The following is a 13905-nucleotide window of genomic DNA, read 5'->3' as shown; positions in this document are numbered from 1 at the left end:
CCAATTTATTTGAGCATGAGCTTTCGTGAGCTACAGCTCACGAAAGCTCATGCTCAAATAAATTGGTTAGTCTCTAAGGTGCCACAAGTACTCCTTTTCTTTTTGCGAATACAGACTAACACGGCTGTTCCTCTGAAACCTGTTAATAATGAAAAACATCCATTGCTAGTGTGAAATCCTGGGTCCATTGAAGTCAATGACAAAACTCTCATTGCGTCAATAGACCCAGAATTTTACCCATAAGGTCTATTTCTGATTTATATCAAAACCATATTTACATCCACTTTAAGGTTCCTTTCCACTGACAGAGTGGTGTATAGTAGCCGTAGTGAAAATGTAAATTAGGTCCCTAGGGTCTGGAGTCACTTTTTGCTTTATGGTTGGCATAGTGATTTGAAGAATGGTAAGACATTGCAGTCTGTGCAGTTCCAACCTTCATCAGTGAATCAGATATCTTATTTCAGTGATAATTCATTTTGCAAGTATATTATGGCAAGTATAAGTATAAAGAGCAAATTTTTGCTGGATTATACAAGATGTGTGAGAAATCCAGTTCAGCAGTTTTCTTTTATACGAAGAACATGTGCCCACAGCTGATTTTACAACTGCAAAAGCTGTTGATTTGTATTAAGACAGCAAAGTTCAAATATGTTGCTCTACTGTAATATACCACAACAGCTTTTAGACCACCAGCGCATGACTTTAGATGAAGCAAATCCAAGATTCAGTCTCTTGAGCCAGTCCCCATTGCCTATTGAAGCTTTGTTTTCTTTCTGAAATTGAAAATGTTTGAGCTTCCAGTGCCATTTCAGAAACATACACCGCAGAAGGAGCATATCTTTAAGCAATAGCATTGCATGATACTTAGATGCTGACAGAAATGCAGAATACCAGCAAAAGGGAGGAGGCGAAGGGAGGAGGCAAAGTATCAAACAAGAGAGAAAACAATCACATTAATATCTGAGGAACAGATGAAATTATGAATGAGGGCTAAAAAATGACCAAAAACCTGAACTCTTTCTGTTTTCAACAAAACATAAAAACAAGAAACTTCCTCATACTTCCCCAACAAACACATATGTGCATATATGTCAACACTGAATATTTGCTAATGCTCAAATTGTAATTACAGTTATTTGTGTGCTTACCATATATATTCCACTCTTGGTGGACATGCGCCCCATGCATTCAAGATTGGAATCTTTTGACAAGCAGTGTCTTTTGGGGTCATGCATGCACCTAGAGTTTCCTTGTGCCTTCACCAAGGGCATAAAAGGTGGTGTGGCCCCAACCGCTTCTCAGTTCCTTCTTACTGCTAAGTGTCCATCTCGCAACATACTTTCTAAGTCTGTATGGAAATATTTTTGTGTATATTAGTGCAAGTTAGGATTAGTATAGTTAAGGTAGGTTTATTCCTTGATAATTTTTGGTCCCTCATCCAATTCTGTTTTAATTTTCAAGGGAATTTTCCCCCACAATACCGTGACTTTGTTATGGCCAATTCTAAGTCACCAGATTTTAAGAACTGACCCTCCTGTGAAGTTCCCATGTTTCTCAATGATGGCCATACTATGCCTTTTTTGTTAGGGGAGGGACGTATTCCTGATAAATATTCAGTTTCGAAGTTTGTTTCCAAAATGACTCAAAAGACAATTGCGGCATGCCTGAAAAAAATTCTGTTTAAGCTGCTCCATGTAGCCCATCTCCAGGGTAGGAAGGGTAGATACCCTTCCCCCCAGATCAAACTCCACCTTGCTCCAGAAGTGCCCTATTAAACTTTGGATCGACAAGCTTTTGTCTACTATGACTACTGTGGCAGTGGACTGAAGTAGCAATGCTAGATCGTCTGGGAAGCTCTCCCTTCAGGAGTTCCCAGCAAAAAGAGATTTAAATAATCTCATTACTCCCACTTTAAGGAGACTTCATGGCCCAAATTGGGTACCACTGGAGTCCTTTGAGAGGGAGTATGGAACTGGACCTTCAGCATTATCTTGAGAATCGAGACTAACTGCCTCCAGTACCACCAAAGAGTCTTGGAACCACCAAGGAAGCAAGGGTTGGAGAGGTGACCTTTTGCTTTTAAAAAAAAATGTTTTTATTCCTCTTACTTCCTAATACCAAATTCTTGCCTGTGCTATCATTTGAATGAAATGTTCCATTTACCAGTTTTCTTCCTGGAACCACATTCTAACCAAGGGGAGTCTAGGTTACATACTCTGGATGTCCTTAGTGCGTTATCATTCTATCTATATAAGACCAAACCATTTAGAGTCTCCTCAAAACTCTTTGTTTAGTTTGCAGACAGATCAAAGAGCTAAGCTATTTCTACCCAGAGGCTTCCAGAATGGGTGTTTAGCTACATCAAGACTTGTTACATTCTAGCTAGTTTAGATCCTTCAGTGCAGATTAGGACCCAGTCCACTAGGACTCAGGTAGTTTCTGCACCTTTGTTGAGAAACATACCCATCTCAGAGATATGCAAGGCAGCTATTTGTGGTTCAGTCTCTACATTCATGAGACACTATTATTTGGGGTAAGTCCCTATATCTGATGCTTCTTTTGACAGAGCTGTACTTCAATCTTTAAGTAGACTCTGAGCACCTACTTCCTTCCATCAGGTCACTGCCTGTGAGTCATCGAGAGTGGAATATATTTGCACAAGCAGTTGAAGAAGAAGAAACAGTTACTTACCTGATAGCAACTGTGGTTCTTTGAGATGTGTTGTCCATATATATTCCATGAGCTGGCCTCATTCCATACTTTTATGGGGTCCTGTAACACCTGGATTCTAAATGGAACTAAGTGGTTGTTGACGCAGCACCACCCTTCATGACCTTGATTAGGCATAGGCACAGCCCCAGGAACATCGCTGGCCAGATTCCGATCTCAAGCACATGGGATGCACGGGCACTGAGTGGACTATGTATGGACAGCACATCTTGAAGAACCATAGTTACTATAAGGTAAGTGACCAACTCTTTTGCATTACACTGTGAAGAAAATTAAGTTGGAAGTAGAAGGAAGTGTTTTGTGAAGATGTAGAGTCTGTCATGGGCAATGTGAATATGCTACATGCATACTATGGGACACCTTTTAATCATACTCTGACTAGACCTTTTCTTGCTTTGAGGGATTTACATTGTGGGCAATGTCACATTTAACTAATCTTAATTCCCTTTAAACATGTATTTTATTGAGTAAGTGACAAGTTATAGTAGGTCGCCATTTCCCAAAGTGTGGAGTGCTCCTATAGGGCGAGAGGGCACGAACGACTAGCTGATGTGGAGGGGTAGATGGCAGATGTATAAATTAAGGTGGGTATGCCTTTAACAACACATGGTGGATTTGCAGGGGGACACAATTGATTTCATTTTTCTGAAGGGGGGCTCAGCTTTCAAAAGTTTGGGAAATACTTCAGTATGTATACAGAATGGTATAAACATTACATCAATAATTTCTGTTTACCCATTCATTGCATATAGCCCATCTTTTCTCAAATAGTTCTGTTAATTTAATACAGGCAGTACATCATTCCATTTCTTCTAATTCTTTTATTCTGGTCAACCACATTTCTATAGATGGTATTTGTTCCTGCAACCATAATGATGAAATACACTTAGTGGTTGCAGTCACAAAAATTCTAAATAGGTTTGTTTTAATTTAAACAATGTTAGACATTTTTCCTACCACTATAGTAATAAGAATTTTGGGGGATGTGTGTCTGAAATATTTCTTGTATCCATTTTCTAACATCAGAGCAGAAGCAGATGCTTATTAAAAAATGTTTTTACAAGATATAAACAGTATTGGATCCCTACACTATAGTGCCACAGCTGGATATCGGCATTTGACCTGCAATTAATTCCTTTGTATTTTCACATGACATCATAGAGGACTTGAGCTCTGGTTTTGTGGCTTATGATGTCACAGAATTCCTGGAAGGAATTATTTCTTTGCAAGTCATGTAGCTCATCTATTATTCTATATATAGCTTTCACAATAGCAACCATCTGCTCCGAGCCAGGCCCCTCCCATATTTTCCCCTCCTTCACATAAAGTTAATCTGAAAGAATGACTTCATATATATATATATTGAAGGAGTGTTGCCAACAAAACCAAGATCAACTTTGAAAGCCACCAGCAGAATCTTTGTAGTAGGCACTGAGACCCTGTCTAAAATGTTTTTTTTTCATTTCCAAGTTGTCAGAACAGCTGCACGCTGAATACTCAGTGAAGTTTCTTAAGTAAGATGCAAAAAAAGGAACAGGGGCCTTATTGTTTGGCTGGACTTGTTGACAACTACGTTTTTGTTTCTCTTGCTTTGTGCCTATGAGTATCTATGTGTGTGGTAGAAGTAGGAGAGTGAAGAGGAGGAGTGGGATTATGGTTGCAATTAACATTCCATAATCACATCCTATTTAACAGTTTAAATTTTTATTGGCTTACACTTCCTACACCAGCTCTGCAGGAGTTTTCAGTATGTGGGAACACTTTAGCTGAATATATATGAACTGCAAAGTAGAAATATAATCATATTATAAAGTAACGGTATTGGTTAAAACACCATTCTACTCTGAAAAGTGACTTTGTAAAAATGGTATTTGGTGTTTCCACATTTACAGTGTCAATGATTTCCAGATCAGATTTGCTCACTTTATATGTAAGTAGACTGTGAGGGGAGTTCTGACTGCCAGCTCCACAGAGTCTGCCTGGGATATGGCAAGTCAAGCTCTTTTCTTTGTGGCTTGTGCATCACCATCAACAATAGGGACTCTGTAGGCCAAATGCTTCCCTAGCTATACCTATGCTATCCTATACTCTAGAAATTATGCCCTTAGTTATATCTCTGTAACCCTGTTGTCTTCAGTGGGGTAAACAGGTGTTACTGAGAATATAATCTGAAAACAGTGGAGTTCTAGTGGTGGCCCCTCAAATGAAACTTACTTAATAATTCTGTTGATAATGTATGAGACAGAAAAATATCCACTTCGCTCCCAGACCTGTGAGTAGTAAAATCATACTATTTTCACTGAAATAAGTGAATCTGACTCTTCAGTTTTCATAGAAACAGAATTGGTGAAATAAAGAAAGTGCAATTTAACATATTCACTTTTCACATTGTAGTCACACCGTTTAGAAAAATGATATCTATATATAGAGAGATATATATTGATATATATCCATCTGTTTAAGTGTTTATAACACTCTAAATACCATTGGACTTTATTAAGTTGAATACTCCTGTTCTTTATGTGGATACAGACTAACATGGCTACTACTCTGAAATAAGTAAAAATATGTTTTTCTGTGTGTTGAAAAACAGCTACTGTAATGAGGCTCCAGATGAGAAAGAAATACATTATTACGTTTTAATTCATTTTAAATATTTGCAACCCAGTCATGAGTGGATCCCCATGGTGCCATGTGTTGTACTGACATGAACTCTGCTGTGGAAACTCCCTGGTACAATATTTGTGCACCATTCCTACTCTTTAATACCCAAATAAGTTACTTCATCAACTGAGATGAATCATTTTTAAGTACTGTTTCCTTTAGATCTTGCTTGTATAAACTACTATGACATTTTTTCTGATCTTTTTGAATATCAACTGCCATTTTAGGTGCCTAACTCCCAAACTTAGATCCTCAAAACCCCCGTTAAGCTGCTGCTTAACCATGCAGGCACTTAAAAACCCTGGGTATCTAAGTCTCCAATGTGCCAAAAAATCTGCCCATGAATATGCACACAGTTTCTTCGGTCGTGTTATCCAGGCACCTAAACACAAGCATAAGCCTCAGACTAGGCATTCTCCACCTCTCTCGCCTGTGGGTCCCAAAGTCCCAATCTGATGAGGGCTCTCAGAGGCTGCCTAACAGAATGGGCCCCACATAAAACACAGCTAGTGGTGGAGGTGGTGATTTTCTTTCTAATCTTTAGCCCAATGGTTAGGGAACTCATTCAGGGTGTGGGGGCCCCAGTTCAGCTCCCCACACTTCCTGAATTAAAATCTTTGTTCCACATCAGGCAGAGAGGGGAATTGATAGGGTCGCCTACCTCCTGGGTGAGTTCCCTAATCACTGGGCTAAAGGTTATAAAGAAGGTTTTGTCTTCCCCCTCCTACTTTTGTGTGGAGTTAGGCGTGCTTTGAGCACATCTCCTGACTGGGCACTGCAAGCAAGATAGGTGGCGCACTGCCTATCTGCCCCGGTCTGAGGGTCATCTGGGGCTCAGGCGTTATACAGCATCCAGACACCTGCCTGGGGCAGTAATCTGTGCTTTAGACACCTACGTCCCTTTGAGGATCTGGGCCTAAGTAACTCAAAATAAAACAAAATCCAGTCTAAGCCTTGTTGCAAGGCCTGGCTGCTTCTATGGTTCCACTTACAGGAGTGTTCAGTCTAGATTGTCTCTCTGTTCAGAGCCATGCCCACCTTCCTTGTCCTCAGTGGAGTAAACAAGCGCCACCAGCAACAAGCAAGACTCATTTAAAATCTCTTAGCAGGGTCAACACCTGTTAAAAGGTGGGACCAAAGGAGAATACTAGTGCTCTATTATAGTTAATTTAACCATACACAAAGACAATGGCTTTGATTTTTTTTTAAATCCTTAATATAAACATCCAGTTGTATCAAAGACAGGAAGCATAGTCCAGGGGTTAAAGCACAGGAATGTTTTGGCCTCCCTTTTCACAGTCACAAATAATTGAAGGTGGATTTAGCTTGCAAGCTCAAATAAAGGCAATTTTATGTTTAACTACCGTATTGTGCCTACAAATCAGATAGTTATATACCAATGTGCACTTAGTTGCACCTACAGTTATTTGCAGGTAACACCAAATGAAAGCCTATTTAAATATCAGAACTTTAGTCTCACTAACATTCTATAAACTTGAGATAATAATACTTCTTGACAATGATTTTATGAGTCTTACTGTTTGTAATAATAGCTTTGAAGGTGTTTTTAGATGTAAAAGGATATTAGTGAATATACAATAAGAAAACAAACAGATCAAATAGTGGTATCTTACCATTTGGGAAGGTAAGCAATAGTCAAATTTCTAGTTATAAGGTTTTCTATCCTGATTTTCAGAGGTACTGAGCAGCTGTAACTCCACTAAAGTCAGAGGTCAGCTCCTTTGGAAAATTAGGCTATACAGTTCCGCATGTCAGTGTGCCAGTAGTTGGGAAATGATTACAACTGCCATACCAAATATTAAGTTATGAAGTTGCATCCTTTGTAAAATGATTTGTCCAAATTATAGTCCTGTCTGAATCTGCCAAGTCGGACACTTTTGGTAACTAAGGGTATGTCTACACTACGAAATTAGGTCGATATTATAGAAGCTGATTTTTAGAAATCTATTTTATACAGTCGATTGCGTATGTCCACACTAAGCGCATTAAGTTGGCAGAGTGCGTCCTCACTACCATGGCTAGCATCGACTTACCGAGCGGTGCACTGTGGGTAGCTATCCCACAGTTCCCGCAGTCTCCACCACCCATTGGAATTCTGGGTTAAGCTCCCAATGCCTGATGGGGCAAAAACATTGTCATGGGTGGTTTGGGGTACATGTCGTCAGTCTCCCATCCCTCTGTGAAAGCAATGGCAGACAATTGTTTTGCGCCTTTTTTCCGTGCGGACACCATACTGCTTTCAGCAGACGGTGCAGTAGGACCGTCGTCATCCACCGTTTCTGCTGTAACTCTGCTCTGCTGCTATTGTCTCAGTAGCGAATTTCTCCATGTTGTCTGTCAAGGGCTCCTGGGTACTGTGACAAAACTCTGTCCTTGCCTCCGTGGGTCCTGTGTTTCCTGGCAGATTTCGCTTGTCTCAGAGGCTCACTGTTACCCTCCACGTAACCCTTCTCTCTCTAGAGACAAAGGTCACAGTCTACTGAGCCATTTTCATCATAAGCCAATGAGGGAGCTGAGGAGGAGTTATCCTTCCTAGCACAGTCTCTGTTGTCTCCCAGTCTCCGTGATTAATCAGGGGAGAAGACCGGTCCCACCCTCTGCACTGGGCTCCAGCCCAGGGACCCTAATAGTATCAGCTATGGTACCTGACCTTTTAGAAACATGACATACAATTCCCTGGGCTACTTCCCCCACAGCAGCCCTCACTTCCTCAAGCTCCACTTCACCCTTACCTCAGGGCCTCCTTCCTTGTGCCTGATATGGTGTCTACTACTCAGCCTCTCCAGCAGTGCAACTTCCTCCCACAGCTCCTGACATGCACACCCACCTTATTTTAACTAGTTTCAGCCAGCTCCTGATTGGCTTCAGGTGTCCCAATCAACCTAGCCTTCTCCCTGCCTTCTGGAAAATTCTTAATTGGCCCCAGGTGTCTTAATTGACCTGGAGCAGCTGCCATTTCACTTATCCTGGTACCAGGGATTTGTTTAGCCTGGAGCTAATATATCTATCTCCCACTACTTTTCTATAGCCATCTGGCCTTGCCCCGTCACAGTACGTGTGTTCTTCCTGGAGAAATTAGCATGGTCCTTAACGTTGTCATCCACCGCTTCCACGGAAACTCTGCTCTCCTGCTCTCATGAATCCACGTCACAGGTTCTCTCGTCATTCTCTATAAATATCTATTCTCGTGGCATCTGTCGTCAGCCACCGCTTCCGCTGCAACTCTCCTCTCCTGCAGACGCCATACAACGGCAAGTATGGAGCCCGCTCAGATCACCGTGGCAGTTATGAGCATTGTAAACACCTCGCGCGTTATCCTGCAGTATGTGTAGAACCAGAACCTGCAAAAGCAGGCGAGGAGGTGACGGCAGCGCGGTGACGAGAGTGATGAGGACATGGACACAGACTTCTCTCAAAATATGGGCCCCAGCAATTTGGACATCCTAGTGGCAATGGGACAGGCTCATACCGTGGAACGCTGATTCTGGGCCCAGGAAACAAGCACAGATTGGTGGTACCACATAGTGTTGCAGCTCTGGGATGATTCCCAGTGGCTGAGAAACTTTCGCATGCGTAAGGGCACATTTGTGGAACTTTGTGACTTGCTTTCCCCTGCCCTGAAGTGCAAGAATACCAAGATGAGAGCAGCCCTCACAGTTCACAAGTGAGTGGCAATAGTCCTCTGGAAGCTTGCAATGCCAGACAGTTACCGGTCAGTCAGGAATCAGTTTGGAGTGGGCAAATCTACTGTGGAGGCTGCTGTAATCCAAGTAGTCAATGCAATCACTAAGCTGCTGCTATCAAGGGTAGTGACTCTGGGAAATATGCAGGTCATAGGTCTATCGCCTAACTGTAGTGGGGCGATAGACAGAACGTATATCCCTATCTTGGGACCGGACCATCTTGGCAGCCAGTACATAAACTGCAAGGGGTTCTTTTCAATGGTGCTGCAAGCACTGGTGGATCACAAGGGACATTTCACCGACATCAACGTGGGATGGGCGGGAAAGGTACATGGTGCTCGCATCTTCAGGAACTCTGGTCTGTTTGAACAGCTGCAGGAAGGGACTTACTTCTCAGACCAGAAAACAACTGTTGGGGATGTTGAAATGCCTATAGTTATCCTTGGGGACCCAGCCTACCCCTTAATGCCATGGCTCATGAAGCCATACACAGGCACCCTGTACAGTAGTAAGGAGCAGTTCAACTATAGGCTGAGCAAGTGCAGAATGGTGGTAGAATGTGCTTTTGGATGTTTGAAAGCACGCTGGTGCAGTTTACTGACTTGGTTAGACCTCAGCGAAACCAATATGCCCATTGTTATTGCTGCTTGCTGTGTGCTCCACAATATCTGTAAGAGTTAGGGGGAGACATTTATGGTGGGGTGGGAGGTTGAGGCAAATCACCTGGCCGCTGAATACGTGCAGCCAGACACCAGGGCAATTAGAAGAGCACAGCAGGAAGTGCTGCGCATCAGAGAAGCTTTGAAAGCAGTTTCATGACTGGCCAGGGTACAGTGTGCAAGTTCTGTTTGTTTCTCCTTGATGAAAACCCACCCCCGTGGTTCACTCTACTTTCCAGTAAGCCAACTGCCCTTCCCACTTCGATCACCGCTCGCAGAGGCAATAAAGTCATTGTTGTTTCAAAATCATGCATTCTTTATTAATTCATCACACAAATAGGGGGATAACTGCCAAAGTAGCCCGGGAGGGGTGGGGGAGGAGGGAAGCACCAGGTGGGGTGGTAGATGTGGGGAGGAGGGAAGAACAAGGCCACACTGCACTTCAAAACTTATTGAATGCCAGGCTTCTGTTGCTTGGGCAGTCCTCTGGGGTGGAGTGGTTGAGTGCCCGGAGGGCCCCCCCCCCGCCAGGTTATTGGGCGTCTGGCTGAGGAGGCTATGGAACTTGGGGAAGAGGGCGGGCGGTTACACAGGGACTGCAGTGGCAGTTTTTGCTCCTGCTACCTTTCCTGCAGCTCCACCAGACACTGTAGCATATCAGTTTGATCCCCCAGTAACCTCAGCATTGCATCCTACCTCCTCTCATCACATTGCTGCCACCTCTTCTCTTGCTCCCGCAACCTCTCATCTTGCTCGTCCCTCCTGTCCTTGCATTCATTTTCTGCTTTCCTGGACTCTGCCATTGTTTGCCTCCATGCATTCTGCTGAGCTCTTTCAGTGCAGGAGGACTGCATGAGCTCAGAGAACATTTCATCACGAGTGCTTTTTTTCGCCTTCTTATCTGCGCTAGCCTCTGGGACGGACATGATAGGAGGAGCGCTGAAACATTTGCAGCTGCGGGAGGAAAAAAAGGGAGAGTAGTATTTAAAGAGACACATTTTAGAGAACAATGGGTAGATTCTTGCACGGTGCACCAAGCTGTTAACATTACATAGCACATGCGCTTTCGGTACAAGGTCGCATTTTGCCTCTTTTATTGAGGGCCTGCTGGTTTGGTGTGAGAGATCACACATGCAGGGCCGGGCAACAGAATTCGGCTTGCAGGCAGCCATGGTAAGCCACAGTCTTTCGGCTTCTTCAACCTTCATAACATGTGGGAATGGTTTCAAACAGCAGCACCCTCCTTTCCCATACCAAGCACCCGTTTGGTTGGCCATTTAAAAGGAGGGCTGCAGTTTTCGGGTTAACATGCAGCACAAACCTAACTAACCCGTGCCCCCCCCACACACACACACACACCCAATTCTCTGGGATGATCGCTTCACCCCTCCTCCCACCGCGTGACTAGTATCAGGGAAGATCCCTGCCAGCCAAACGTGAACAGCTCAGCGTGAATGGGCCCCCTGCACCCCGCCAGGCTAAAAGCGGGGATGTTTTTTTTCAGTCACAGGCAAACAGCCCAGCAGGAATGGCCACCTCTGAATGTCCCCTTAATAATGTCCCTGGAGGATTTCTGCTCCATCCCCAGACATGTTAACAGACTTTTCCAGTAGCAGTACTGGCCGCAAATACATCCCAAATCTTCAGGGCAAATTAATGATTAAACACGCTAGCTTTTAAACCATGTATTATATTTACAAAGGTACACTCACCAGGGGTGCCTTCTCCGGCTTCATGGTCTGGGAGCCTGCCTTGGGAGGGTTGGGAGGGTATTGGCTCCAAGGTGATAAACAGTTCCTGGCTGTCAGGGAGAACGATTTCTCCACTTGCCTGTTGTGTGTTATCCTCCTTCTCCTCCTCAGCATCATCATCTTCCTTGTCCCCAAAATCCTTATTTCTGTGGCGTGAGACTCCCCCTTGCAGATGTCCACAGACAGGGGTGGGGTAGTGGTAGGGGCACTTTTTCTGTGTACCTGGCTAGTGCATCTGAGTTGAAAGTGCTGTCCAGAGTGGTCACAGTGGAGCACTGTGGGATAGCTCCCAGAGGCCAATACCGTTGAATTGCGTCCACACTACCCCAAATTCGATCTGGCCATGTCGATTTCGGCCCTAATCCCCTCGTCGGGGAGGAGTACATAAATCAATTTTAAGAGCCCTTTAAGTCGACAAAAATGGCTTTGTCGTGTGGACAGCTGCAGGGTTAAATCGATCTAACGCTGCTAAATTCGACCTAAACTCGTAGTGTAGACCAGGGCTAAGAGTATTGAAAATATAACTGATGGGTAATGTTTATAGAAACATGTACCTGTCTTTGCACAAATTAACTGTATCATTGGTAGAAGTTGTCTTCCAGTATAATGTGACACCCCTTACCCCATTCATGGTGAGGGCTAACCTCTTACCTTCCGCTTCTACCAGAACTGTTAGTACTCCATTTCTAAGTGTTAGTTTCTTTAATATCCGATTCAAAAATTGGATACTAAAGAACCAAATTAAAGGGGGTATTTTGTAAAGCTTCGGAGAGTTTTTACATTCCAAAAATTTTGATGAAAGGGAGCATTTAGAAGTAAGCTCAGCTGTCGTTATTGTGACCTTCAAGATGTGTTAATTAGGTTCATTAGCCTTCCAAGTGATTTGTAATGCTCTTTCTCTCTCAATTAGAATGTGCTAACTGTAGATCATGGCTAATGAAACTAATAATGAAACTTATTTTGGTACTAAAGTAAATGCTTGACATATTTGTTCTAATATAATGAATCCATGTTATAACTATCCAAATTTTACACCAGATTGTGAGCATCTTACTTCCATTGGTGAGCAGCCACTTGCATAAGTAGTCCCAGTGACTTCAGTGGGAATTTTCATGTGTGTTAACAGTTTACAAAGAGGAGCTCTAGGGGGTTACAATCTGGGCCTTTATTTTTGCAGTGACCTCAGTGTAGTGATTTATAAATAAATCTTGTTTAATCAGTCCTGGTGTTAAAGCAGTTATTTTTTGCAATTTTTTTTAGTCAAAATTTAGTAACCTTTTCTTCACAGACTCCAATGAACCAAGCCTCAACTCGTTCCCACTGCATCTTCACCATTCACATCTCAAGCAAGGAACCAGGATCCGCAACCATCCGACGCTCCAAGCTACACTTAGTAGACCTGGCTGGTTCAGAGCGTGTTGCAAAGACTGGAGTTGGAGGCCAACTCCTGACAGAGGCCAAATATATCAATCTGTCATTACACTACTTGGAACAGGTAAAATTAGCAGAGTGTGAAACTCTGTCTTTTACTTATTTATTTATTCTTAGCCATGTATGTTGCTTTTGAAATCTTGATCCCTATCTCATTTAGTTTCAGGACCATGTATTATTGCTGTGTTTCTCAGCCTTTTCAGGTTGGTAACTTCTTATTCAAATTCAAAATTTTCAAATCCTTCCCCCACCCTTCATATTTACATTAAAAGTAAGACTACAAAATGTGTCAGTGCTAACAATGCTAGGCCGTATATAATTTATTTGTATTTTCTTTTGCTATAGAGACTCTTTTAAGGGGAAAATGCATTGCTTGGTACTTTTTCAGATGATATTTCAAACCTTTGTTGGGAAAAGTGGAAGTCATTCATAGGTGGTATTGAGTTTCTGAAGTTCAATACTGTTGTTTTGTTAAAAAAGACTGACTCACAAGGAGAAAGAAAAGAATAGCAGAGGTGAGAAGATGTAGATTCTGTATCTGTCTTTTTTTTTTTTTAACTAGAAACATAGTTGCTGGAAAATTACAGGCATGGCATTTGGTTTTATTAGCCACTCTGAGGCTGGACAGACCTTTACCAGGTTACTCAGGCATTGTTTTTAGCATCCCTTGTTGGTTATAGCAAATGAGTGCAAGGGTAGTTTCATCCTAGCTGGCATGAGTTTTTATTAGATTGAAGATAAAAAAGAGAGACAGAAAGGAATTAGGTAGTGATGGAAACCTACAAATTAGGGAGAGGAGTAGTAATAAGAACCTTTGGTTCACATCCTAGCTATCACTCGTGATTCAGCTGATCCTGTTGAAATGGTGATGTCATTTGATTTCCTTTTCTCAGCTGATTTGGTCAGAATCTCTTTCAGGACCAGAAAAATGATGTGATGGTAAATGTCAGGGTCTCAACAGGCTGA

General features: G+C 42.7%; 1 protein-coding gene across 1 annotated transcript in view; it reads left to right on the top strand.

The window, feature by feature from the left end:
- KIF6 (kinesin family member 6) overlaps window positions 1–13905 on the top strand; it is a 286955-nt gene that overhangs the window by 70790 nt on the left and 202260 nt on the right. Inside the window, exon 7 of the mRNA XM_073338562.1 lies at window positions 12797–13003. Coding sequence (XP_073194663.1) covers window positions 12797–13003 — 207 coding nt within the window. The remainder of the gene's footprint in view (window positions 1–12796; window positions 13004–13905) is intronic.

The sequence above is a fragment of the Lepidochelys kempii genome, chromosome 3 (genome assembly GCF_965140265.1).
Source record: "Lepidochelys kempii isolate rLepKem1 chromosome 3, rLepKem1.hap2, whole genome shotgun sequence".
In the NCBI taxonomy this organism is placed as follows: Eukaryota; Metazoa; Chordata; order Testudines; family Cheloniidae; genus Lepidochelys; species Lepidochelys kempii.
This window is presented reverse-complemented; position numbering and strand designations above follow the sequence as displayed.